At 39.6% G+C, this 26,612-nt stretch overlaps 1 protein-coding gene across 6 annotated transcripts in view; it reads right to left on the bottom strand.

Annotated features, from left to right (window-relative positions):
• The window catches only part of kif21b (kinesin family member 21B), a 93,085-nt gene that overhangs the window by 20,100 nt on the left and 46,373 nt on the right, over positions 1-26,612 (bottom strand). For 4 of the 6 annotated variants that reach the window (XR_009796846.1, XM_061832773.1, XM_061832772.1 and 1 more), the window contains 24 exons: positions 25,951-26,100; positions 24,276-24,413; positions 23,619-23,801; positions 23,357-23,472; positions 22,168-22,363; positions 20,482-20,671; positions 20,123-20,186; positions 16,662-16,892; positions 15,830-15,953; positions 15,624-15,756; positions 14,545-14,733; positions 14,261-14,460; positions 14,081-14,188; positions 13,311-13,627; positions 13,045-13,228; positions 11,095-11,298; positions 10,865-10,966; positions 10,165-10,330; positions 9,992-10,052; positions 9,852-9,900; positions 9,081-9,331; positions 7,977-8,045; positions 7,791-7,901; positions 4,893-4,931 (listed from right to left, as the gene is read on the bottom strand). Coding sequence is in view for 5 of the 6 variants with exons in the window: in XM_061832773.1 (XP_061688757.1) it covers positions 4,893-4,931; positions 7,791-7,901; positions 7,977-8,045; positions 9,081-9,331; positions 9,852-9,900; positions 9,992-10,052; positions 10,165-10,330; positions 10,865-10,966; positions 11,095-11,298; positions 13,045-13,228; positions 13,311-13,627; positions 14,081-14,188; positions 14,261-14,460; positions 14,545-14,733; positions 15,624-15,756; positions 15,830-15,953; positions 16,662-16,892; positions 20,123-20,186; positions 20,482-20,671; positions 22,168-22,363; positions 23,357-23,472; positions 23,619-23,801; positions 24,276-24,413; positions 25,951-26,100 (3,575 nt within the window). In the remaining variant the exon portion in view is untranslated. Of the gene's footprint in view, positions 1-4,892; positions 4,932-7,790; positions 7,902-7,976; positions 8,046-9,080; positions 9,332-9,851; positions 9,901-9,991; positions 10,053-10,164; positions 10,331-10,864; positions 10,967-11,094; positions 11,299-13,044; positions 13,229-13,310; positions 13,628-14,080; positions 14,189-14,260; positions 14,461-14,544; positions 14,734-15,623; positions 15,757-15,829; positions 15,954-16,661; positions 16,893-20,122; positions 20,187-20,481; positions 20,672-22,167; positions 22,364-23,356; positions 23,473-23,618; positions 23,802-24,244; positions 24,414-25,950; positions 26,101-26,612 lie in introns of those variants that run through there. The other 2 variants (XM_061832774.1, XM_061832775.1) reach the window with 2 other exon arrangements.

Raw genomic sequence — 26,612 nt, 5'->3', positions numbered from 1 at the left:
AAATAATATTAAATATAACTTTTGATTTAACCTATGTGCAATACACTTTAATTGAATCATTATTTGACTAGTCTTGAATTTTCATATATTCAAGCGCAGCCATGATGTTAAAGTTTACACCATGTTAAAGTGTCTTAAAATAATGGTAAATATAACTTTTCAGGAACAAAAACTCTGCTTGGTCTTGGATGAGTGCTTGGGCCCAGTACACTACTGGATTGTAATGTTGGCCATTATGGTAGTACTTGGAGAGCAAGGTTTACTTATGTGTAAAATGTTAGAAAACCACTGCTCAAGGTGTTGCCATGTCTTGGCTCGCATGTTTCCACTGTCGATTAGGTGAGTGGGACTTTTGTGGCGCCCAAGAGTCACATGTTTGGTCATCGAAGGGATGGATTCAACAAATTCTTTTTTTTTCTGTTCTGTCCTCCGACTTCAACACAAAGCAAAACCGCCCAACACACCACATGCTTACTCACTGGTTTGATTGTTGTGTTTTGTTGTCCTTAGACTTCATTTGAACCTTTGAAGACTCATGCAAACATTTGTAACACTCATCCACTCACTACTTGACTCACGCTACTGATCATTTGCAAACGTCTCTATACTTTATTTAGCTTTGAATTTGATCTAATTTTGTTTCATTGGGTAACATTTAGGGCGGCACGGTGAATCAGCTGGAAAGCGTTGGCCTCACAGTTGTGAGGTCCCGGGTTCGATCCCGGACCAGCCTGTGTGGAGTTTGCATGTTCTCCCCGTGCATGTGTGGGTTTCCTCCGATTGGCTGGCAACCAGTTCTAGGTGTACCCCGCCTTCTGCCCGTTGACAGCTGGGATTGACTCCAGCACTCCCCGTGACCTTTGTGAGGATAAGCGGCTAAGAAAATGGATAGATGGATTGGTAAGGTTTGATTTAGTGAATTTAAACAAGTACTTTTTTTTAAGCAACCTTATGCATGGTCTGTCTCTCTTTTTGTGGTAACTTTTTAACTGAGGCTATGAAACATCATCATACTGTGGGTTGATTTTCATATTCCAAATGCTGAATATGGCATTAAGTGCACAAGCGTTTGCATTTAAAATTTAACATCTCTTAGTATAGTGCAAGGATCTTTACCATCGCTACAAAAAAAACAAAGACTTCAATTAATATCTCACTAATTGTGTTGATAAGTAAACATTTTTCATGCAGTTCTTGAGTAGGAAGGCCTCATTTGATTGCATTGGTACTCAATTAAGTGGATGGTGAGTATGGACAGAATTTACTTTTTTTTTTTGAAAATGACATTTGCAAAGTGTTGCTCCAGCTCTTGCACTGGCATTCATTGTTTTGTGTAGGTGGACCTAATGACTAATTACTGACTGTTGTGAAAAAGTTAAATTCAAGTATCAATACGAGCTCATGGCTTGTCACCCCACTTCTTCTCTCATACAAAGCCACACCATCATAAACACTCCATAGGACACACACAGCCATCTCTGTATGTTATCTGCACTCAACCTATCCCCATGTAATGCTGACAGTCGGAGTCAAAGAGAGCCAGGAGAACAGTCAGCAGAGTGAGACAAGTGCCGGGAAATGGTGAGGGGGAAGGGGGCATTGTGAGAAAATTGGTCTCTGGTGGGCTTCCTAATAACACTAGTGGGGCCTGTGTGTCTGTGTGAAATGGATGAAGAAGAAAGGGGGTAAACAGCAACGGAGAGTTTAACATTTTAGTTTATTTCAGTTTTTAATACGTATTTTAAATCTGTTTGGCTCTCTGTCCGTGATCAGAGGTCATCAGCACACAAATGTAGCAGACATCTGCCCGTTTTATCTTTGGTCTGCATGGCTGGAGCCTTATTAACTCTGCTCAGCAATAAAGGGGCCAGTAAATGTTTGACGTGGTCAGGAATAAAAATCACAGCAATTCTATTCATCTGTGTTGCTCCGTCACCATGGATTTAATGTCCTGTGAAGTGTGATTTAAAATATTGGCTTTGAACGAGAGACTGGAGAGTTAATAAAAACCAATTAGACAGTAGGAGTGATTATTCTTCTTATGTATTCTACTGATGTGGCTGGTGCCATATTTTTCAATATAAAAACACAGCTGGAGGAATTTAAGGGGAAAAAACTGAAACAAATGTGATGACACAAATGCCCACACATTGCTTTGTTTTGCATTTAAAAAAACATCTTAAAAAGTTAGTAAATCAGCCAATGGAAAACAGAAACTGCACACAAAACCAATGTATATATATATATATATATACACACAAAATATAAATATATACACAAAATGAAAAAACTCAACAGCAGCTTGCAGGAAAAAAAATCATTACCTAGATGACATCATCAAAACATGCACAACCACCACCTTGTTCACCACCTCCATTGGTTGGGTCCATATGAGTGAATATTCACTTTTGTACCCTTCACATCAACAGCGCATATTAAAAATAATATTTTCTAGGGCCCCTGTCGGTCATTAGGCTTCAAAATCATCACCCCCCTACCCCCCCCCCTTTTTTTTTTTAATGATTCCTGTGAGTGGCACAAATGTATATAGGTAGCTAGAATAAGTGAGAAACATTGTAAGCCCCTTTGCCTCTTGTAAAATATGTCCTATCTATTATTATTTGGGAAAAGAAACACATTGGAAAAACCCACAAGGTTAACAAAAACACCAATTAGAGAGGGAGAGGAATTACAGTTTTAAAAGCTAGAAGGGAAATGTTGGTGCAGTTTTTTCCTCATTTTGCCTGTTGTCAAGGCTACAAAGAGCTCATGGTCGTTTATTTTTATCTACCTGTTGTTTAACCCTATAAACTATATTTTGACACGATCAAATCGCTTTTTTTCATTTAAAAAATGGAAACTGGAATAGTACAGTTTCTCTCAGCACCACATTGATCCAAATATCATAGGAGCAACTGCTCCCCCTCTATCAGCATGAAAGATCTCATAGTGTGGAGAGTTATGAAGTATGTAAGAGCTGCTAATGGAAGTTGCAGTTCCGAGGATGGGGGACCAACACACTAATGAGAAATCTGGAGGCAGAACAGTGTGTGTTCTCTGCATCGCACAGAGACGGGTCTCTTTCAAAGCTGCGTTAAGTTCTAAGCTACAGAGCAATATACAGAGATCGAGAGTAGAGAAAAAATGTGTATCTCATTCTAAAATGAAACCATGTCTTATACCTACTCTATGCAAAAGATAAAACCCAATTGTCTGAAACAGAAACTCTAAAGCTCATCAATTAACTTAATCTCCTTTTTTAGGAGTGTTAGTGATTTTAACACATTTGAAAATGTTTACAGTTTTACTTTTGCATTTCTTATGGATTTGGGACATGGAAATTAGCAAGGTCACTTATTTAGTTTATGCAATTATATACAGGGTCAGCCAATAAGATGACAACAATAACAATAATAATGGTGGAATAGTAGAACAACTGGTTAGAGCATTGGCCCGAAAGTTCTGTGGACCGCGGTTCAAATCCCGACCCCGCCTGTGTGGGTTTGCATGTTCCTCCCGTGTCTGCGTGGGTTTTCTCCGGGCACTCCGGTTTCGTCCCACATCCCAAAAACATGCATTAATTCACTCACTCACAATTGAAAATGTATGGGTGTGGTCAGTCATGGCCTCAGATATAAAGTTACGTGTGTGTGTTCTGTTTGTAATTATGAGTGCCCCCTTAAGAGCAGAGGGGGGCGGTGTCAGGTAAACTAGGAAGTAGAAGTAGGCTGAGCAGAAGCTCTTTGTTAGAGACCATGTGCTTCCATGTTAAAAAAAAAAGACGTCAGGCTGTGGTTCACTGCACTCTATCGGTTTTCATGTGCACTGAGAGTGCGCAGCAAGTGTGCAATTGCGCAGTGGTGCAGCTTAGAGGGAACATTGGTCAAGACTACACAAATAAGCGATGCCTATCAATATCTATGTATTTCTACTCGTAACAAATTTTACGCGCCTGATTTTCTGTGCTCGATGCGATGGCGCGTGGGTGCACACGCGCCCGTCAAATCACAGTGACTGACTAATCGGAGACTCTGAATTGCCCCTAGATGTGATTGTGAGTGCGACTGTGTTTGTTTACATGTGCCCTGCAATTGGCTGGAAACCAGTTCAGGGTGTATCCCACCTCCTGTCTGATAGGCTCCAGCACTCCTGTGACACCTGTGCGGATAAGCGGTTATGGATAGTAATAATAATAATAATGAAAGAAGGAAATGGTATGTACCCCACAGAGTGAGCAAAATTTACATAAGGCAATTCTGCTCATTCATCACCATGTTTATTACATGTCATCTATGGGAGAACGCTGATTTTATTAATGTTATTAATACCTGTTAATGTATTTTATTTACAAGGTTATTTACAAATTTTTATGGTAGTGATTGTTTTGTTCTGGAACCACCCATCCATCCATCCATCCATCCATCCATCCATCCATCCATCCAAGTGGGATGCAACTTGGTGTGGTTGCCAGCCACTTACAGAGCACATGTAGATAAACAACTATTCGCTCTCAAATTTACACATAAGGACAATTCAGAGTTTTCAATTAACTACAAAAATGTGTTTTTGGATTGTGAAAACAAAGCCAAGATCAATTATCCAGGACTGGCAACGCAATAAAAACTAGCCTGAGTTTTACGATATTGCGTTTTAAAATTGGATTTGCACAACTAATTTGTACGTGAGGAGTGCATTAATCGCTTGAGCATTTCAGGTTTTGCATACGAGCAACAGCACAATCACACATGGGTAGAAAGGCTGGTGGGTGGAGGAAGGACAGGTGGTGAAGAGGCGCCCAATGACGACCACAGGAACTGTGATGACATCATGGTGAGTTTGCAATCAAATGGCAGAAGACGAGGACAAAGAAGGAAGAGACACAGTTGGTCTACCTGAGCACCTCGGAGAGCGAGGAGTCGCTGTCATCAGACCTGGAGGCAGAAGAGGAAGGAGCGGGGCAGGGAGGGGTGTCAGGGAGAGGAAAGGGTTAATCACGCTAAGGAAAGGCAGAAGGGTTACTGGCAATGGGTTACAAAGGAGGAGGGACTTAGGAAAAGGCTTTTGATACAAAGCAGTGCACAAAGCGTGTTCAGTGATCAGTTAACACTGAATAGGCTCTTTGCTAGACTGATGAAAGATGTCATGTTTGGGTGCACCCAGCCTGATTCCGTTGACAGTTCACTCGCAGACAAACAACACGAGGGAAATTCGATGGTAGCAAGTAGTATCTGTACTATGGGGGGAAACAAACATTTCAGCCGTCTGCAGGTTAGATATGCAAGCCCACAGGGGTGACAAAAGAAAAGAAGACAACCCGAACCTTGTGACATTAAATGCTAAAAGTTGTTTGAAAGCAAATTCAACTCAGAAATGATTCAATTCAGACTTTACTGCAATCCAATCTTGTGTTCCGATACCATGGCCTCCTGTCTTTTACGATCGCTGGGCTTCTTTATCTTATCAACTCCAACGCGACCTGATATACAGTACTCGTTACCACAAAAACTAAAAAAAAATGTATTGTGTTGTGTGTATTATAGGAACAAAACGTGTGAAAACGCTGATTGGGAAAGAACGTTCGTGTAACGCTGGCTTCGGGTATGTTCACATACTTAACGATACATAAGATACGGCTCGCAGGCAGCAACACATTATGTAACATTGTGTAACCTGACAATTGTACCGGCATTCTATCAAATGATGTTGTAAAGTTTGGTGTTTGTGAAATTCTTGTTTTTTGCATTAGTTTCAAATACAAACGGACAGAAACGGGATTATTTTTGTTTTGTTTGTTATTGTCTTTTTTGCTTAAAATCCATTAAGAATCACAAAAAACAAACCTCAAAGTGCATGTAAACCTTTTTTGATGTTTTTTTTTTGTTTGCTTTTTCATTCTTTCCATTGAATGTCATTACATTTTTGTAATCCTAAAGTTGAGTTACTATTTTAGTTCTAGAAAAAGTGAGGTGCAAAACCTGCCCATTTTTTCATCCATTATTCTTTGTTTAAAAGTTCCAAAATGTCAATGCCATTCTCTCTTTCAGGTCATAAGGGATTATTATAATGTAAAAAAAAAATGAAAAAAAAAACAGTCTACTGGGTAAACTGATGGTGTGGGGATCTATCCTGACTACACTTTCATCTCCACATCATCTCAGAAAGAAAGCCCATATAGTGTTTGTTTATATTATGAACTTTTATGTCCTTGGTTTGTCACCATAAAACCCAGCGTTATAAACACAACATCAAATAATAAAAGAACATGGTTGTTATGTGTTGAGATGGAAAGACTGGGTTTAAAACCAGCTCAAGTTATTTTGCCTTTTTTTTTTTTTTTTTAATGCTGCTGGCTTTTAGCATAGTGATGTTCTGACACAACAAATGTATTTAATTATTCATTGGTTTTATGGAAAGGAAATGTAAAGTGCAGATAAAATAAGGATCTACTGTCTTTTTCAAAGCCCCTTAATACAACCTGACAGAAAACAGATTTAAATGCATATTCTATTCTAGTATTGTAATTGAATCCTGCATGTTAGGACCTTCACACACAAAGTACATCATAAAAATATGTAGAGTATTATAAATAGGGTAATGACTATATTATTCCAATTTAGAATATGTCACAATTACAAAGAATATAATTACACGTCTTTCTACAGAGGCGCAGTAGCATGTGACGATCAATGTTAAGAATGGAGGCAATGTAAAGGCTGGGCAGTCAATGTTGGAGGGAAATTTTGATTTGTGTAATAAAAAAAATGTCTTCATCAAATTCATCAATGCAGCTGCACCAGCAGTGTAATAAAACAACAGAAAAGCTAAGAGACGTCATCTGAAGTATCTGGTGAGGATCTCTGTAAAGGGTTATGTAGAGAATGAACCTCCCACATTGTCAGTCCATTCAAAACGACTACAAAAGTCAGTCACCGACACCTACTTCACTAAATGATGAACCCCCAGCTCTTGTGGCAAAAATATTCATACAATTGAAGTCCGAAGTTTACATACACTGTGCAAAAATACGTTTCATTTTTTGTCTCACTGTCTAAAGTCAAATCAGACTAAACGTCTCCTGTTTCAGGTCAGTCAGGATCACCAAAATTATTGAATTCTGCTAAATGCCACAATAATGACAGAGAGAATTTCTTGGAGAATTTTATATTATTTTCTTTGAGGTCAAAAGTTTACATCCATTTCCTTTGTATCGAGTAGCATTTCCTTTGAACTGCAAGACTTGTGTCAAACGATTTAGGTAACTTTTCACAAGCTTCCGTAAGCACAACTCGACTGGAATCTTGGTCAATATCCATTTGGAAGACCCAATTGTGTCCGAGTTTTAACTTCCTGGCTATCAAACTAGTAGCCCTTCATATTAATCATTACCCAAAACGGTGGTGAACACTCCTTTAAAATATCCACACACACTCCTTTATTTCTGGTTCTTTTTCCACCCTTGTGTATTTAAAATAAAACTACAGTGGCCAGAGCAATCTTTGACAGTTGCGCCCTGCTTTGTTTCAATAACAAATAATTCAGTACAGTATACACATTGTGGAACCTCAAAATTGTGTTTCCAGCTAAGAAGACGAGTTTTGAGTTTCCTGGAGATTGGCATTAATGCCATGTGAAGTGCCTCAATGGGATTGATGTGCAGATAAAGTAAGTGGGGATTGAACAAAATTAAGCTCCACCTTTCTTCACCAAAGACCTGACCTTCAGCTACTCTACAGTGCCAGTAAAACAAAGTGAAGACATAAAAATAACTTTGGCTGTATTATCGCACTCACTTGTCTAGAGCAGAACCTTGACTTTGGTTGCTGGTGAGCCTCGAAAACACATTGCGGTCATTCCTGGTCCTCAGAGGAGGAGAAGAAGGGGGGGTGTAGCCATCAGTGGGCCTGAGAAATGGGGACAGCATGTGTATGAATAAGCATAAGTGGACAGATGTGACTTTGGAACAGGCATGGAAGTACCTGTACGAACGGTCATAAGATTTTCTTCTGGTGATGGGAGAAGTGTCGTAGCCACGCGACTGCCTGGGACTGACACGCAAAAAAAGCAAACTAAGCCAAACTTTAAAGGAGTATACAAATGGTAATCAGGCAATAACAATATGCATTTTTGTTCTAAAGCAATTAGCCATGTTATGAACACAAAAAAACAACAACTGGCTGACTCATTGTAAACATGCAAACACAAACGTCCATCCTGCTGGATTTATTCAGATTCCACTAAATTACACTCCTTTTTAGAGCTATGTTCTTAAAAGCTCACAATGTTTTGGCATGTGACAATGTTTGTTTTTTTTTCCCTATATGGCAGCCATGTTGAATGTGGGGCATTGACATGGAAGACGTGATGATGGTTACATCTATTGTACATACAGCACACAGACAGCGCATGGCTGCAAGGCTAACCCTGAGGAGTATAAAACAAGTCTATGGAGTCTGAAATGTACAATTTTTTGCCACAGTAACATTTTCTTAGGCAACAGATTTGGTACTAAAGATATAATACCTAGCGGTTCTGAAAGTGACTCGCCTATGTAAAAAAAAAAAAACACCAGCAAGGTAAATTTGGATGAAAAGGTGAAACTTTCAAACATTTTCAAGTTTTTTTTTTTAAATTTCTATTTACAATAAGTTTGTACGGTACTGGGTATTTTAGGCCACGAAAAGACCACAAACAATCATTTTGTACAGTACAGAAATATGAATGCATATGGCTTAAAAAAAAGTGCTCAAATGTAAGGCTAAATCGGGTGTATCAGATGCCCCACATGTTCGGCTGTTTATCGGGGTTACACTCTATTTGTTGGTCTTTCTGGAACGCCTTAAGATGCCAAAAGATGGGCCAAAGGTTATTAGCAAAATAGTAATACATATCGTCTGAGAGACAAAGATTTTCTGTATGTTGAGGAGGAGCGAGATTTAGCCTCATTTCTTTGCTGCATGTCCCTGGTCCTCAGAACTGTGAGGCCAACACTTTACAGCTGCGCCATTGTGCTGCTGTGTGTCTGTGTGTCTTTTGAATTGCATCCCAAAAGCCCATTTTGGTCGTGTATGTCTTTCACTTACAAGGTGTGTCCCCTGACAGGCAAGCTGATGGTACGTGACGCTCGTTCCCTATGGTACGGGTCACGCAGAGAGAGGCCGAGACTAAGGCCCAGGGTCGCCTTGACCATGCTCAGACTGTCCTCCTGGATGTCGGTGAGCGAGGCCAGAGACTTAGTAATTTGCTGCTGCTTGCATCCAGACGGATGCTCCAGGGTGGGACCCAGATACTCGGCCGACACCGCCTTCATCTGAGCTGACAGACGAGATTCCGCCTGTGTGGGAGGTGTGAGCCCATTGTGTTACAAGGAAGCAGGAGGAGAGAGAAAAATGAGACAGGGAAGGCTATCGGAGTCAAATAAAATCAACATTAAAACTCTGAATCAAGCCAAACTAGGAAAAGCAATTAAACTGGAGTCAAGCAGCACAGAGATGAGCAGAATCATATCACAGCAATAACAGTGTGGTCAAACAAAACTGGGGGAAAAAAAAACAATAAAGGATGGAGGAGACTGTGTTGCCAAGAGAGGAAAGCAGAACTGTGTCAAAAGATAAATTATTTCACACCAAACATCAAAAAGGCAAGCCTACTTGTCTGTATGCTTACACTGCCACCTTGTGGTCTACAACGGGCACATGCACTAAGATAAAATGGAAGCTGGCCTCAACGTAAAAAAATGGTAAATCCTCCGCAAACATTCAAATTTGAACCAGTGAATAATCCTTGTGACTACAGCTAGATATGTGATTAATACACAATGTAAATGAATACCACAAGTAAATAAGATGCTTTACCTTTATTTTGAAGTCATCTTGACTGTTAGATTCTTTCATGAGAGAGACACTGGAGGAGGGAAACAAGAGCTCAGATGCATAAATAACGTAAGTGATTCTAATTAGAGAAGATCAGAAGTTGGGCCAGACTGTGGATTCACCTGTTGTCCGAGGCCTGACTGAACTCAGATGGCTCCTCATCTGTGCTAGCATAACCATTCTCTGAAAGTGTGGTGGGAAAAAAATCTCAGTCAATAAGAAGCAATTAAAACCCATCAAAAGATCATTTATTCATCCGTGCTTCTAATACATAAAGACACTGTGTTGCCCTCACCCTGCTGTGCATTGTGGATGAGAGCCTGCAGTTCAGGGATGTATTCTGCCTTTTCCCGGAGAGCGTCAAGTATCATGTGATTTTGGGATGAACCAATCACATCGGTCTGTCTCAGCTGACCCTCCAGCAGTCTGATCTGAGCCTCCTTCTGTGCCACCTGTAAGCTCTGCCAAAAGCATATATGTACATTCGTGACTGTGGATGAGTGGCATCTTCACGCTTTCATAGCAGAAAGAGCTATATAAATAATCAATGTTGTTACTCGTGCAAATTGAAGGGCAATAATACAAATGATGGCATTAGGGAAAGTCTGTTTTGTTGTTAAGACATGAATATTGCAGTCAGCTCTCTGTATAGTGAGGCATATTGCACTTTTATCCTCATCCCCGAGTTATAATTGTTGAAAACCAAGCAAAGCATCTCCAAGGAAACTTGGTCAAAACATCATGGACAAGGTGTTCCACACATGGAAGCTTACGAGAAGGGAAGCAGATGGAGGATCACGTTTATTCCAGGTTGTATGGGGGGGATCCGTGACTAAAACTTCACCATTGCCAACAAAAATCAACCATTCAAATTGTCTTGTAAAATACTTAGATGTAAGTAATTTTGCATGAAAAAAAATTAAATCAAAAACAAAGTTTGTTACTAGACCACAATGCATGCTTTTAGCACTAACTAGCACTAAACACTAACCGACCTTGTCAATCGAGGCTTTGAGAAAATGGTCCAGCAGGTGGCGCGCTTCAGCCAGAGAACATGAGCTGATCACCACTGAAGTGTCCACAGAGTCCAGTTCATCCTGTAAAATAATTGGGAATCAGAATTCGGTTTTAAGTTGGGCTTTATTATATATATATTTATATATATATATATATATATATATATATATATATATGGACTAGTGTGAGTGTGTCTTTGTGTTCATACCTTTGTCTCCTCTATCTGTACAATAGTGGCCTGGCAGTCCGACAGACTGTCATTTATGTAGTCGATGTTTGCGTTCAAAACCTCGATATCGTCCCCAATCTCCAAAAGGAGTCGGTCCTCGGCTTCTGGGCCCTCCCCTTCCGCCATTAGTACCTCTCTCTTGTGTGAAAGAGCCTCCTGTTGGGCTGTCAGCTCCTCCCGTTTCTGAAACATTTTATATTTGTCCGGTAAGGTCTGAAGACAGGGCTTCCTTGGTTTTCGATGGAGTTGAGTTCCAACAGCACTAACTCGGCGCAAACGCAACCTTAACTTGTACACAAGAATGTGCTACGGTCACTAACCTATGCCAACATAATGCAGTTATTGTATATATTTAGTGTCCACCACCCACAAATTCACGTACCCGCATACTCTTAATGGAATCGATCCTCCACTACATATTGAAAAACTCATCTAATTATTATTTTTTGCTTGGGCCAAAGCCATACTTTAGTGTCATTTTGGGGTCGAGGCACTATGTTGAAGTGAGTTAAGGAGTTTCATTTCTTGGCACTTTAAAACCATTCGAAGTGGGCATGAAAAACTTGCAGATTTTAGCTATTTGTAATAGCTTATTTACTATTAGTTGAGTGCTAGGATAAGTTTTAGATGCACACGCAATAGGTGAAATTCTGCCAATTAAGGGCATGATACCCAATTCATATTTTTTGTCCTTACATTAGTACATTAAGTTCTGAGGAATCTACTTTTCGCTGCTGACTGTTTTCTGCTCCTTCGTGACCTTTGCCCCCTTATCATGTCATGAAGGTCAGATGGGTGTGACTTGTCCATCGATACTGCACTTGCATCGGACACATCCATTTTATAGTCACATTTGAAAGAGGCCTAGATTACATATTTTAAAAAATGAAATTGGAATCTTCACATTGACCTGTATAAAATCAAATATACAATTATCAGTTTTGGCAAAAAAATATATATATATTGGAATTGACCTGCAAAGTTAGCAATAGCCTAAGAGATAATTGAAAATACCTCGTACTACAACTTAAACATATATTAAAGTACACTTTTTAAACACAGAAAACGTATTTGAAGATACCCATAAAATGCATGGAAAATATACCGTAATTCTCGGCCTACAGAGCGCACCTGGTTACAATTTGTAAAGGAAATACCATTTGTTACATACATACACCGCAGCTGTGTAAAAGCCTCAAGTGCCCGCATTGAAACACCAGATATTTAGAAAAAAAGACGGTACACAGAAAGAGTTTAACGCTCGTGCTTACATTTGCATCGTGCTAAAGCTAGCGCTAATGTTAACATGGCAGGTTAAAATAAAACTTACCAGTAAATATCACTGAGACACGCCAGTAAAACAGCAGCAACACTCTAGCACAGCTGTAACGCTAGCTCAGCACTAACAGGGCCAGTAAAAGTCACTTCCTTGGCACATATATTCCACCGGTCTCATTCTTATTTTACGAGTGCCCCCTTGCAGCCGTTAGAAAAAATGCACAAATTAGCTGCATCACCGCATAAACCGCAGGGTTCAAAGCGTGTGAAAAAAGTTACGGCTTGTAGGCCGGAAATTATGGTAGTATGTAATGTACAGTGACTGTGTTAGATACATTTATCGGCCTTTGCCTTTAAGAGGCGGGACCTGGTGGTGGCATGTGACCCCGGCAAGTCTGTGTGTGACTCCTGGAGGTGAGCTGTGACTAAAAGCAACTCCTGCGTGAGTGTGCCGATTATGTTTGTGTTTTAGAATGTGACTGTGGCAGTGTGTGCCACTGTGTTGCACCACTATGTGTCTAACTGCCACCTGCTGTTCGTATGCTCAATTATTTCAAGTGTTGTAAAGCCAGGGCCTCCTGTACTAAAGAAAAATAAGAATCCCGATCTTTAGTGGAATGATAAACGGAAAAAACTCAGTGGCTCCCCAACCTTGATGAGTCGATCCATGTCAGCTTCTACATTGGCGATGGTCATTCTCTGCATGACGATGTCCGTAACACGACGCTCCAGAGTTTGCCACTTCTGCCGGGCCGACTTGGAGAAAGTTACGGCCCGGCCCGTCAGTGCAGTAGTGCCGGCATCCGCTGGCTTACGCTGCAGCTTCTTTCTGCTCCTGTGGGGAGGCCAGAGAGGTGTTAAAGATAAAGACGCCACACACACAGTATATGTCAAGCACATAGTTGAGGCCATCTTACCCAACGACCCGCGTCCCATCCATGCTCCCCTCACTCTCTCCCAAGTACCCGTACCCATTGTTTTTGTTGTTCCACTGCCGCACTAATCCACTCACAGTCTTCCCGCTCTCAGGTTCAGAGCTGCTCGCTGTGGTACTGGCAGACAACTCTGCCCCAGAGTCAGAAACCGCAGGGGGTTGGTTCCAGCGTGCCACACGTCCAGCGACACGGTCTGACATGGGCTTTGCCAATCTGCGTAGGGCCGTCACCTCCTGAGTTTTCCTGCGCAGAACCAGCTCCTGCTGCCGCTTCTGGGACTCCAATGCTCGAATTTGAAACTGATGGAAAGAAACAGATGTTTAGAGTTCAAATCTAAAATATAACTACATTGATTTACAGTATATCTGCAAAACGAGATTAAAAATGACCAGGGAACAGATTTTAATGCCTGAAATGAAAAAGTACCAGACAATAAATGATCCACCTGGTGGTTCAATTTGGCATTTACATTATACAATTTAGTTCAGTTTGTTACCATATTTCATGTGTTTCTGTTAGATTTTGCTAATGGTACATGGGTGTTATTCTTCCTGCATACCAACCTGAGTGGAACGCTACTTGGCTACATTCGGCTGGGTGAATTGGAACTTTCCAACATTGCCCAGTTCTGATATGCAGAACAACACCATAGTGTGAATTGACATTGGGAAAATAACTGGCTTAAGTCAGCATTTCCCTCCAGTGTCCAACACTTCAAAATAATATCCAACAACAATGGCGCCTAAAGTGACCTCTTGTCTTCGCTGCTCCTTTTTGAGCTGGGCAATCTCACGGTTTCTCTTGGCCTCCACCAGCCTCCTCCTCTGCTGCTCCTCCTTCATCTGCTTCATCACCGCCACCTTGAGCAGACCAACCAGTGAGATGGCGCCTAACTGGGTCTCTTCTAACTGTGGTCCTGCTTGTTCGCTCACCTTGGCTTTCTTCATCTCATTGACCTCCGCTTGGAGTTTCTTCAGCTCCCGTTCGTACCTGCTCTGGTTCTTAAGGAGGCGCGCATGTTCTTTCTGTGCAGCTTGAAGCTTCAAAAGGTCCCGGTTCATCTCCTTGAGACGTTTCTCGTACTCCTGCTTAATTCGGTTTGCCTTCTCCTCAGTATAGTTCTCCATAGACACTGCAGAGCCATGTAGTCACGTTAATAACCTTTCATCACCTTTTTTGAGTGTGAGGAAATGAGGTTCCTAATGAGCGGACTCACTGAGGTTCTGAAGCACACGGTCCCTCTCTAGCTGGGTGTCTCGGATCTTGTTCTGCAGCAGAATGAGCTTCTCCTCATACTGGAGCTTCAGCATCAGCAACCTCCGTTGGCTGTTCTCCAGCTCATCTATCAATTTCTGCTTGATCTCGATCTCGCAGGTCAGATCGGCAAGGTCGGCCTGGAAGTTGACTGAAAGATGGAGGCCACATGTACCCGGGAAAAGTGGATTGAGACTCAAAATAAGCGTACTTTTGGAAAAAAAAATCTAAATCCTTCCATGAGTGTGATTTTCTTTTACTGTATTTACTGTATATATGAGGTGTGCGACACAAAATATACAACATGTGTATGTGTTGAAATTCCCTTGATTGACCATAATCAGTACGATCAATTAAATCAAATGAATTAAAAATGTAATACTTTCTGTTTGATGGCAATTCCAAGCCCACTTATGGACCTGTTTGAATATTTAATTTACTATTCCTAGTCACACTTAAGTTGTCCAAATGCATAGCCAAAAAAAAAAAAAAAATGAACATTAGTACAAACTCTATTGACGCCTCGAAGTTTTATTGTCCTCTATTAAATGTAACAATTTCTGCACTTCTTTGATGTTTACACTAAAACTGGATTTTATCAATGGGAGTTGTTTTAAACAGCACTGTGGGGCACAGGGACTTTGCCTTGTACATGAAATTCCCTTTATGAAGAAAAATTGAGAAGTGTCCATTAAACACCAGTACGATACAATAGTCTACTTTTGTTCCACTACAGAGAACCTCATCCCCAATCACTGTTTGATGTTTTAACCAAAAGTATTTCAATTAACCAAGTGCCACCCTTTGATAATAAGCATAATATTTTGAAGGGATGTGTGATAGTGTAGATAAAGACCTTTCTAAGTACAGCCCATTTATCATTTGATTGATATTATATTGAACAAGTACATTTGACAGCACTGTTGCATACAATAGAAAAGTGTGGCTTAAAAGGTCAAAATATGTCTCAAAAATGATGTCAAAAATGTGTTTGGCGGGATATGATTTTACATGTTCCTGTAAAAACTCAAAGAAGCACACCTTTCTCATCACAATCTGAGTCTGAGTCCACCAAGCTCTCATCGCTGTCAAATTCGTCATCATCTTCCCTTCCTTCCTCCTCGTCTTCCTCCTCATCGCAACCGCTCTCCTCCTGCAATGGAGACATGATGTCCTGCCAGAAAGACCAAGCTATTAGGCATCCTTCCATTCGCCCCAATGCTGAATCAATGGCTAACTTAGGTTACCTCGGTGTTATTGTCGTCTGAATCGATCTCGCCATTCAGTCCGTTCTGTCCATTATGCCCAATGTCCCCAATCTCTGGGTTGTGTAATTTAACACGTTTTTTCAAACCTTTCTCCAGCTCAGGACTAGAGAAGATCCAAAAAAACAAAACAAAAAAGAATGCATTTTAGGCTAATAAAACTATCAATTATGCATGGGGTGCACCACACCGCACTCAAAGTCAGTTGGATTAAAATACATGGATGGACTGAATAATTGATTATTTTTCTGATAAAAAAAAATGCAAATGTCAAATGCTGCTCCTTTTTTATAAAAAGTCAAATGGCACAATATAAAATAGTATTGATCTATTTGAGAGCAAAGTACAGGCAGCCTCTATTAGTGTTTCGAAAAAGTTCCCAAGCGATTTGCTTCACATAAAAAACAGGCTCATTAGCATTTTTTTTTCTTTTTGTCTTATGATCCATCACTTTTGCTTTCATCTCATTATATTTGATTGCTATTTTTACCCTCCCCTTTGCTCTGAGTTTTACAACCGCACATCTTATCAAATGCCTGATCTTTAAATTCCCATCTCCTTCCATCTAGATCCCATTAAATCCCAATTAGCCCTTTGGACTGTGCACTCGACTCTCTCACGACCCAGTGACTGGTTGAATGAGCCCATTCTGAGCCAACGCCAGATTTACTCCTGGCTGCATCCCAATTCCATTCAGGGGCTGGCTGCTTAAATGACCTATAATGGACCTCTTGATCTCAGGTAGATAATGGAAAGGGCAGCATTTTATGCGAGTTATGTAAAAGAGATGAATATGAGGCGATTATGTCCTCACCTCATCCGCCTCTGTCTCCTCTCCTTCTTCTTTAGCCTCTCGATGTCCAGCTTGGCTCTGCGCAACACGTCTGTCATTTCGGCCTCCATGGACATGACCAGAGGAGAGGAGCCAGGGGGGTGCCCAGGGGCGGGGCTAAGACAGGAAGAAGTGAAGGGTGTCCGAGAGGTGAACCGAGCAGCTTGACGTCGCAATGATTCATTCATGGCCTCGCTCTCCAGCAACTTGGATCTATGAAAAAATGATAGTGGATGCTTTATGTTTGGTTTACAGAAATTAAGGGTATTGCAACAACAACAAATTGAGAACATTTTAGTCATGTTCATAAATTAATTTGTAATATTACAAGAGAAAATTTATAGCAATGCAATAATAATTTAATAATAATAATTTAATGAGGAAATGCTAAAATGGTAACATTTTGAGACCAGCAGCTGTTGTCACTTTCGAGTCATATATGTCATATATGCATTGTGTATTATCTGTAAATATTCGGGTAAACAATCAGTCAATATTTGTCTAAACAAATGCTTCTGGTCAAATCATTTGACAAACTTAAGAAGAAAAAAAAAGTTTCTTTGCCAAATTTTTAACTCGGATTAGCAACACTAAGTTAAAAAGTAGGAATTGGAAATGTAACTCAGAAATGGCAACACAAACAGACACAGTTCTTTGGAGAATTATTACTATTGTATGGAGATCATCTTTACACATGCTGCTCACTTGTGAGAACGACATTTATAAAGCGAGAAACAATATAGCATTTCTTATTGTTGGAGGGTTAGCAAGTATTCCTGTTTCAATTTTTACCAAAATTGATTGGCAAAGAATTGCACTCTCCTCCACCTTATTCACAAATATATGCTAGATTTATGCAGATTTGTCCAGAAGGTGGCAGAATAATGGAAGATTTCTTTGTAAGTATGTGATCCAGAAAGTGAGGTTCTGGGCTGTGGAATCATGAAAATGTTCCAGACTTAGTTGCCCACTATTATTTATAGACATTGTTTCATTAAGAAACGTCCCTAATGTTGTGGTATCGAGTCTGTTATCAGACTGGTCAAGCATGACTGTTAAGGTATTTCTGATTATCTGAATTTGGCCCCCCTTACTCCTCCCATATGGCCAACTGGTAGAACATTCATGACAAACTCACAAAAGATTGCAGGTTGATGCTCTTGAGCCATTCCCTTTAATATCTTCAGCAGCTCATGAAATGTGTTCCCTGGTTACATCGTAATTGCCGCACTGGCGCTCTGATAGCTCTGTCTATTTGAAGAGCATTCAGGAGTGTGTCTTTTGTCAAACTGCTTTTGCTCTTATCCAAGAAGGGATTCTACATAACTTGTTACTCTTTCTGAAGATCGTAGTTTATGGATCTCACCAGTAAACGCTCGTTCTTACACCAGCTTAATAAAGAAGACTTCTGCTTCTCTTATTTCTTCAACATCGGTCTCTTAAAATTCTCAGATTTTTTTTTTTTTCAGCTCTGGAGAAGTTGGAAAATTTAAATGTTTATTTTACTTCTGAGTTCACTTCCTTTGACTTACCTGCATGTACAGTATATGCTTGTGAAGCTCAGCATCAGTTGTCTCGACATCCCCCACCATTTGCTCTTCACAACGACGGTTTTGCTGAGGTTCGGTCCTTTCAACCAGTTAGCTAGTTTCAGATGATCTACCAGTAGGCCTCTTAAGGCGCAGTCAGCTGTATTGTATTCAGAGTTAATGTTGCCACTGTTCAGGATATGTGCTTGACTATATGAGTTGGATACGATTGGCTATAAATGTGTGAAATGTCCTGACATCATTGTTCACATAGCCCTGGGCCAACTTTGGGTCCAGTAATACTCTGCATGTCTTCTAATTCATGCTCTCTTTTTATGTCCTCTGAATTGCCTACTGAGGTTATAGCTGATGATAGTTCGGGTCTTAGGATAGTTGTTGGCTTGACAATGTTCTCTATCAGTTGTTCGTTGGATTTATGAACATACACCATATCTATAAAGACTTGTATCCAAAAAGTTACACATTCCTGAAAAATTGGAGGTTCATTGCATTACCATTAGCGTTAAATACAAGGAGGTATAAAATGAGTGGCTCCTTATGTCTCTCTCTCTCAGACTTTGCCAAATGTATTATTTACAAAAGGAGAAATTATAGCCCAAGTTGTGAATTTTGTGTCATAAACGAGAAAAGCATTCCAGACAGTCTCTCGACTTCAAATCAGGTGTACAAATGTGCTGGTGCCCTATTCGCGGAGGGTTTGCATATGGTTGGGCTTGAAAATTACCACCAGCGCTGAGAACCAAACAGATGGTTATGTGCCGAGTGACATGACACAAATGGGCATAAAGTACAGTACGTCACGTTGCGGAAGCACACAAACTTGAGGCACCGTCTGTTTATGGAAACAAATAGAGCCCTGCCTTTGGGTTTCAATCCAGATGCATTTGTGGCAATTTCAAGAATTTTGTTTAGCAGTTCTAAAGCATATTCTTTTCACCAATGACTGTTTTCTACCCATTTGTCCACCTTTCTATTGCCATGTCTATTATAGTTAACGATTTTGTTTGGACAGAGACGCAAGGGGTCGGGGGGGGGGGGGAGATGAGTGAGGCTACATACAAATCTTGGCATCATTTTGAAAACTGCATATTGGATCTTTTGGTGCAATTTACCAACTTGATCAAATCTCCTCCTTTCACAAAGGCACACATTTACAATTGCATTCTGACTTTGTTCTCGGGGAGTCACGATTGTTTTCGTCACCATATAAGGACATTATTCTAGTGTGTAGCATAAAAGGTTTACTTTTTTCCATTGAGACCTAATATTCCGCAGCTAAATACTAAAATTTGTTGTACTAGTTATTGCAGTTAGATGACTGAAAAAAAAATCACACATATATAAACACACAGCAAACACATTATTGGTGAAAAATTTGGAAAGTTAGGTGCCTTGTTCAAGAGACTCTCAATTGTAAGAGGGAACACTATCATGTAATTTATTATCTGATAAGTTAGCTGCCTTTGACCTAATATAGCTATTAACACTTTATCATTCATTCACTGTTCTTTGCCCCAAGTTTTACTGTTCATATCTAAGACGCAAAACAACATACTGGCCATAAAATACCTCTGTAAAAATGTTTTTTACCTTTTTAATTATATTTTTATTACCATGGTTTTATTTTGGAGTGGCATGAAACTGCCCTGCATCATAACATTTTCTGAAATTAGTTAGTACAATGGACCCCCACTATTCACAGACCATAGGGACTGGGCCGGACCGCAAACAGCTAAAATCCACAGATAATGGACACCTTTTATTATGACATTTTTCAAAACCCCCAAAAAACCTTGCATAAGGAGTTTTGGGGTTTCTTTCCCCTCCCCCCAAAAAAAAATCATGAAAAAAAACTTGGGAGAAAATATTTCATTGACTATCAAAGACTCTTACCTGAGTTCTTCAACTTCCCGGATGTAGTTCTGAATAAGAGTACCAATCTCCTGGTTTCCCTCACCTACAGGTCAAGAAGGAGCCTTGAGTCAGATTGCATAAAGTACTCCAAAGCCTGAAACTAAAAGTTCAGTTACAATTTGCAATTATATTTTAAACGGTACAATACAAAAGAGGAATAATTAGAATATAATTTGAATTTATGTCTCCTCAAAAACTCAAACAACCTGAGATGGTCTGTCACTGGTTACAGGTCACCTGTACCGTCATCACAACAAAAAAACACAAAACAACCCGTACGAGTCCATTTACACAGCAAGACAACTCAAAATTGAGAAGCACAAGAGAAGTGCACGTACTTGACTTAGAGATCAGCACGCTGACCTCATTGGCCAGCAGATGCGTGACTCGGGTGTTGAGGTGGTCAATGGTCTCTTGCATTGCCTTCACCCTGAGGCGCAGTGTATCGTTCTCTCTTTGGAGCATTGTGTTTTCCTGGTGCAGGTCGCTGTAACCCTCCGAACCGTCCTCGCAGGCCACGCGCTTCCCCTGTAAGCCAAAGATAAACCACGTGAGAGACAGTCGACGTGTACTGTCAGTTCAGTAAATAAAGCAAATGTTTCTGTAAGGGTTAGAAAGGGCTGTTGGGTTTTGTTTTTTTTTTCTTTTTTTTTTTTTTTTTGGGGGGGGGGGTTTGAAATAGCGTTTGCAAGTGTGCGTACTCAGACCAAACATGAGTTTGAATATGGTTAGTAACTTGTGAACACCGCCTCATGACACTTATTAGAGGGTGTACAAACACGCGTGTGCAACCAAATTTTTTTAGTTGTTCATTTTTACCTTTTCTTTGACATCAAAATAAAACATGGCCTTTTAATCATGGCATTTTAATTTTATGTATCCACTGTAGAGTACTGTTCCTGTACTTTGTGGGCAAACTGTGCTGTTTAATAATGTGAAGAAAATAGTATATAGTATAATAATATATATAATAGTATATAATATAATAGTAAACCATGTTTTGGGACTGAATTTGCCTCATTTGTATTTATATATGTATGTATTTTTTATTTTATAAAGATTTTTATTATGCTTTAGGTTATTTGCAATTGTTCAGCAATATCTGAATTTTCAAGTTTTACACTTTTTTTAAATATATGTATTTTATTAAACATTTATGCTCTGATTTTAAAATTCAAAAGTTACAACCAAATTTCTAACAAAATTTGTATTTTTTTTCCACTGAGCACTTTCTTAGTCTTACTCTAGTAATAATTTAGTGGACTAATTTTTACTTTTGCTTGAGTGATATCATTCAAAGGTAAGAGTACTATGACTTGAGTACAACATTAGCTACTCTGTCCAATTCTGCCCGTGAAACTAATCAAGACATGCAGCATACAAAAATCGATGCATTAAGGTTTTGCTCAACACAGAAAAAATATTGACTTCTTCAAGATTATAAATCATGCATAAGCACAATGTAGCATTGGGTGCTGATCCAAATTCGGATTGTCCGGCCTTGGCGGAGGTCAGCACTCTATTGAGGGCCATTCTAGGCTTCAACATGTTTTAAAACAATGTGAAAGCGTCGGATAGTCTGTCTCGCGCTCTTCAAGTTGCCATTGTCAGACTCCGAATGTTAAACACTGGAACAGTCTATTACATAATCTACGAACAGAGGCTCCCTGTCTAATCTGATCACAGCACGCAAACATCATTATGTCCAGTGGAAGAAGCCTGCCTGTGTTACTTTGCAGTCACATCTTATCCCTGATTACCAAATCCAGGTCAAGTCGAATTCGTTACCCTTCAGTCACCGCGACAGCGCATTTGAACTCACTCCCAAACATTGCAGGTGGGCAAGCAAGAGGTCCAAAAGTGCAGACTGCTGCTTCATGTCACAAATACTTTTAATTTTAATTGTTTTGTCTATTGGTTGGAAATTGTATTACGGTGGGCACCTTCTTATTTTCCTTTTTTTTTTTTTTACCCCAAAATTTTCTTTATTTATTTATTATTATTTTTTTAGGGGAACTACGCACCGCCTTATAGTCCATCAACTCCATCTGGAGACGGGCTATCTCAGCTCGCAGTGCGCTGATCTGTTGGCTGGTCTTGTCTTGGTTCACCACCACCTTGTTCTTGATGTTCCGGGCCCGGTTTGCATACTTGAGGGTGTTCAAGGTCTCCATGAAGTCACGATCAGAAGGACTGACACAGGCGATCATCACAGTGCGACTGGAAAGAGTTATTTAATACTTTAATCGGGATGTTTCTAATGCATAGTTGCAATCTTTATGTCATGACACGACAAATTTATGTTTATCATCACATAAGAGGGAGTCAGTTGATCGAGTTGGTTTCAAAGCTATAGAGGCAAAATTGAGGCTGCTATATGGCTGCAAACAGTGGAGATGATTTAGTCTCAACTAGTTTGCAGAATATGGTTGTTAAACAGGATTTAATAGTAACTAGTAACTTAAGTAATAGTAACTAATCTTGAAGTCATCCCAAAAAAATTCAAATAAGCAGTTATCAAGAAAAAAAACACAAATACACGGCGGTCTCCACAAATTAGAGTATAAGTATTCCCCCACACCCCCCAAAAAACATGAATATGTGGGCCCAAGATCACAGATTGATATTGAAGTAAATATTGTATATCATATACGCAATATAAATTTTTAAATTCGATAGGTGGTTAGGAGTTATACAGCAATGTAATGTATTTCAAATGATTTAACATCTTTTTAAAGTAGACTATATATGATGCTACGGTCAATTTATATCCAATAGTATTAAATCGTAATAAATTAAAAAACTAACTCGTCAACAGTGTTTCAACATGTAACTATAAGACAGATTCCATTGTAATGAGTATATTTTAAAAGTGAGCCTCACAACTTATTTTTAAAGAGGTGCTTGGTAGATATCCGTGTTGTGTTTCTTTATATAAATTCAATTTGTTTGAAGATAGAGTAAGTGCTGAAAACATGCAAAGACAAGATGGTGTCGTGTTCATTGTGAGCTTATTTGTTTGATTGTAATCCAGAAGAACCATTGAGATCCTCTTGTATATAGTATGTTGAATTGACATGACATTTTTTACGCCTCTTAAGTGCCACTTTAAAAGTGAGCTTAGTGACTTATTCGCATGTTTACAATTGACTTTTAGGTCATGTTTTAGGGTTTGCTTCAATCTAGCAATGTTGTTATGAATCATGTACTTACCTGTTGCCTCCGAGTGAGTCCTGTAGCAGCCGAGTGAGTTTGGAGTCTCTGTAGGGAACATGCCCCCCTTTCTTGGACTGATCTCCCAAAGCACTGATGACATTTCCCAGGGCCAGCTATAATATATACACACACACACACACACACACACACACACACAAACACATTAATTAATCGCATGCCATAAAAAGCCAACAATAATGAGTCAGTGAATGCAGAGGCACACCCACATGCATGCGCAAACAATTTGTGTCTGCCTCACCAGTCCACAGTTAATGGAGATGCCCTCGCGGGCTCGCTCTCCAGTGGCTCCGGTGCGTTTGAGCCTCTCAGAACCAGCCAGATCCACAAAGTGGAACTTGGCCATAAGTGCTTCATACTCGGGCTGCTTGATGGCGCTGGAATCAACACCATTTAATTCCTCAGTCTTCTCGTCTCCATTCGTCTAGCAAGGAGGTTGTAGAAAAAAAAAAAGAGCAAAATATGTTAGAATGTTGGAAAACAGTTCATAGTAATAAGATAATATGATGGCTCAAACATAGTTTCTATTTTTCACTTCAGATATTTATACATCAATGCTCTTATTGTTGTACTTTACAACGTCAACATGAGTTTTGGAATAGCAAAGGGAGTCAAAATTTGGCAAATACTGTACAAATCTTTCATATACAGTCATGGAAGTACATTTCATTCCATTAAATTTAAAGTCAAATAAAGGAATTTGACTTTTTCCATACCTGCCTCTTCTATCCTCTCATTAATCCTAATCTTCCTTCCTCTGCCTACTGTGAGATTTGTACGTAAAATCAGATTGTCATGAAATTCTGATGAGACTCTCTCCCCACGAATCTGCCTCATCCCGTATCATTCGTCTCTATTCATTTTTACCTCTGATCCCTTCATCCTCATCAGGGCTCACCATTTGCAGCTGCTGTTGGCAGACTCTCATCTGACAGAGGTGAATAGTGAAGATGGCGTGCGAGCGTGAGCTTTGAGCGTTCATCTGCGTGCTGGCAGTGGTGCGGGACAGCGCGCCCAGCTTCAGACACTGCAGCAGCTGTGCACACAAAATATGAGACAGCTACAACTTTTAATTTGAAATGAAGACAGCCTCGTAGAGTGTGTCCTCACTACATCACTTCTTTTGTTCTGCATTGCCTCCACAAAAGAACAATTCCTGTCTACATGAAGCTGTACCAAGACGGGAGGCCAGTCAAGATTGCAGCACTTCATTGTCTGGTCTTGAAAATGATAATGAAAATCAGCCTCTTTCATCATTTGGAATTAACACCATCCATCGTCATGTTCTCAGTTTGTCGGTGAGGTTATTTAACACTTTAAATGATTGCCATGAATTTGAATGGGCATTTAATATATTTTTCAACATGTATTAAATTTAATGACAGACATATGTAGGTAGTAATAGAATGTGTTAGGTCCTACACAATCCATTTCATGATGCTGGTAAACCTCCAATTTGTTCGTAGTTTTAAGCAGATTGTCCCATAGAAACGTGTATGCAATTTTTTTCAATCAGAAAAAACTGTAGGGTGAAAAAGTATTTACTCGACCGGAAATTGTGCAAGTTCTCCCACTTGAAAAGTTGAGATAGGCTTGTAATTTTCATCATAGGTATACTTCACCCTTGAGAGACAAAATGAGAGAACTAAAATCCAGAAAATGAGATTTTCAAAGGACACTAGAAACACTGACACTGGATCAACCATATGTAAGCAGCTTGGTGTGAAGAAATCAATGGTGGGAGCAATTATTAGAAAATGGAAGGATACTTTTATGCACCACTTTGAGTGTAAACATATTCTTACTTATCATGTGCGTGCTAAAAATAGGTTAACCACAATTAACATTGTTTAAAAAGCCAATATTTTTGGGGATACGTGTCTCACAAAAAGGCCATAAAACACCCCCATCCCATTCTTATCTCCACTCTAATCATGCAACAGATACATGTTAATATAAAAATGCTCTGCTCAAGGGAAAGGAAAAAAAAACATTCACTGCCAAATCAATCAAAATCAGTGAAGCTAAAAGGCAGCTTGCAGGAGAAGAGTCTCCTTTGTCAACCCATTGTAGTTTTTGACAGCTGACCAGCAGACAATTGTTGACTTTTGGGAGCTTCTGGGGATCTCTGGGAGTCCCCCTGCAATTAGCAGCTCAGAAGGTGGTTAAAAAAAAAAGGCAATTTTAACTGACCTCAACTTAGACTCCTTTCTAAAATGAAGAACATATACACAATCAAATGAACTCCAAAGGCATCAAAACTTCTGCAAAGACAAATTAATGTTACGATTGCCAATGTGTGAGGTGGTCATTGAAAAACATGCATAATAATGCGTAATTATTTGCTGATTTGAATATTTTTGCTCTTCTTTCATTGCTAATTAAGATAACAAGGATTTTAGTTGCACAAATGTCAGTATGATGGGATGGACAACAACACTAAGAACTACAAAAACAATCTAACGTACTCCTCTCTGGCAGGGTCACGAAAAAAGAAAAACAAAGGCATTTGTTCTTGTATTTCATCTGGCAGGTGCACTAATGTAGCAATGTCACGAAACACATGTACTGACCTCCTCCTTTGACTGCACAAGTCTGGAAGTGACACCAGTGGTGTAGATGCTGCCACTAGCGTCCTCGTGGATTTTTATGTTGGACTTCCTGCTTCGACTCTCTGGATCTCTTGCACCATCGAACAAGTCCAGGATCTCTTCATTGTAAAGCTAAAATGAATATAGTATTTCATTTAACATCAATTCTTAAATGATCAAATCTGCAATCACATTCTATCTTCACAAATCAAAAGCACATGAAGAAAATGAAAAAAAAACATTTTTATACTGGATTGTTTTGAATAACTATAATCATTAACACACTTAAGTGTAAATGCAAAATTCTAAAGTCTTATAAAGTCAATGGGGTGAGGTATCTCTGACTGGTGAAGTTACCTCATAAATTATGCTTTCATGTACTGGACGACTTTTACTGTACATGTTGGCATTTTTCTTCACAATGTGTTTCTTTTTTTGTTTGTTTGTTTTATTTCATTTCTAACTGAAACATTGAATTAGAACAGCTTTCCGCCTCACGCTGTGGAGTAAACAACTACACTAGTTTTCATGTGACATTCACGTGACCCAAGGGGTATGCACAATGCCAACGAACATCATGCAGCACAAGTAGAAGCACAACATACATCTTCACATTCGTCCATACCAAGAACGTTGGCAAACCC

Source organism: Syngnathoides biaculeatus, chromosome 10 (genome assembly GCF_019802595.1).
Source record: "Syngnathoides biaculeatus isolate LvHL_M chromosome 10, ASM1980259v1, whole genome shotgun sequence".
NCBI classification, from domain to species: Eukaryota; Metazoa; Chordata; class Actinopteri; order Syngnathiformes; family Syngnathidae; genus Syngnathoides; species Syngnathoides biaculeatus.
Note: the sequence above shows the minus strand (reverse complement) of the source record. Positions and strands in the feature narration are given on the sequence as shown.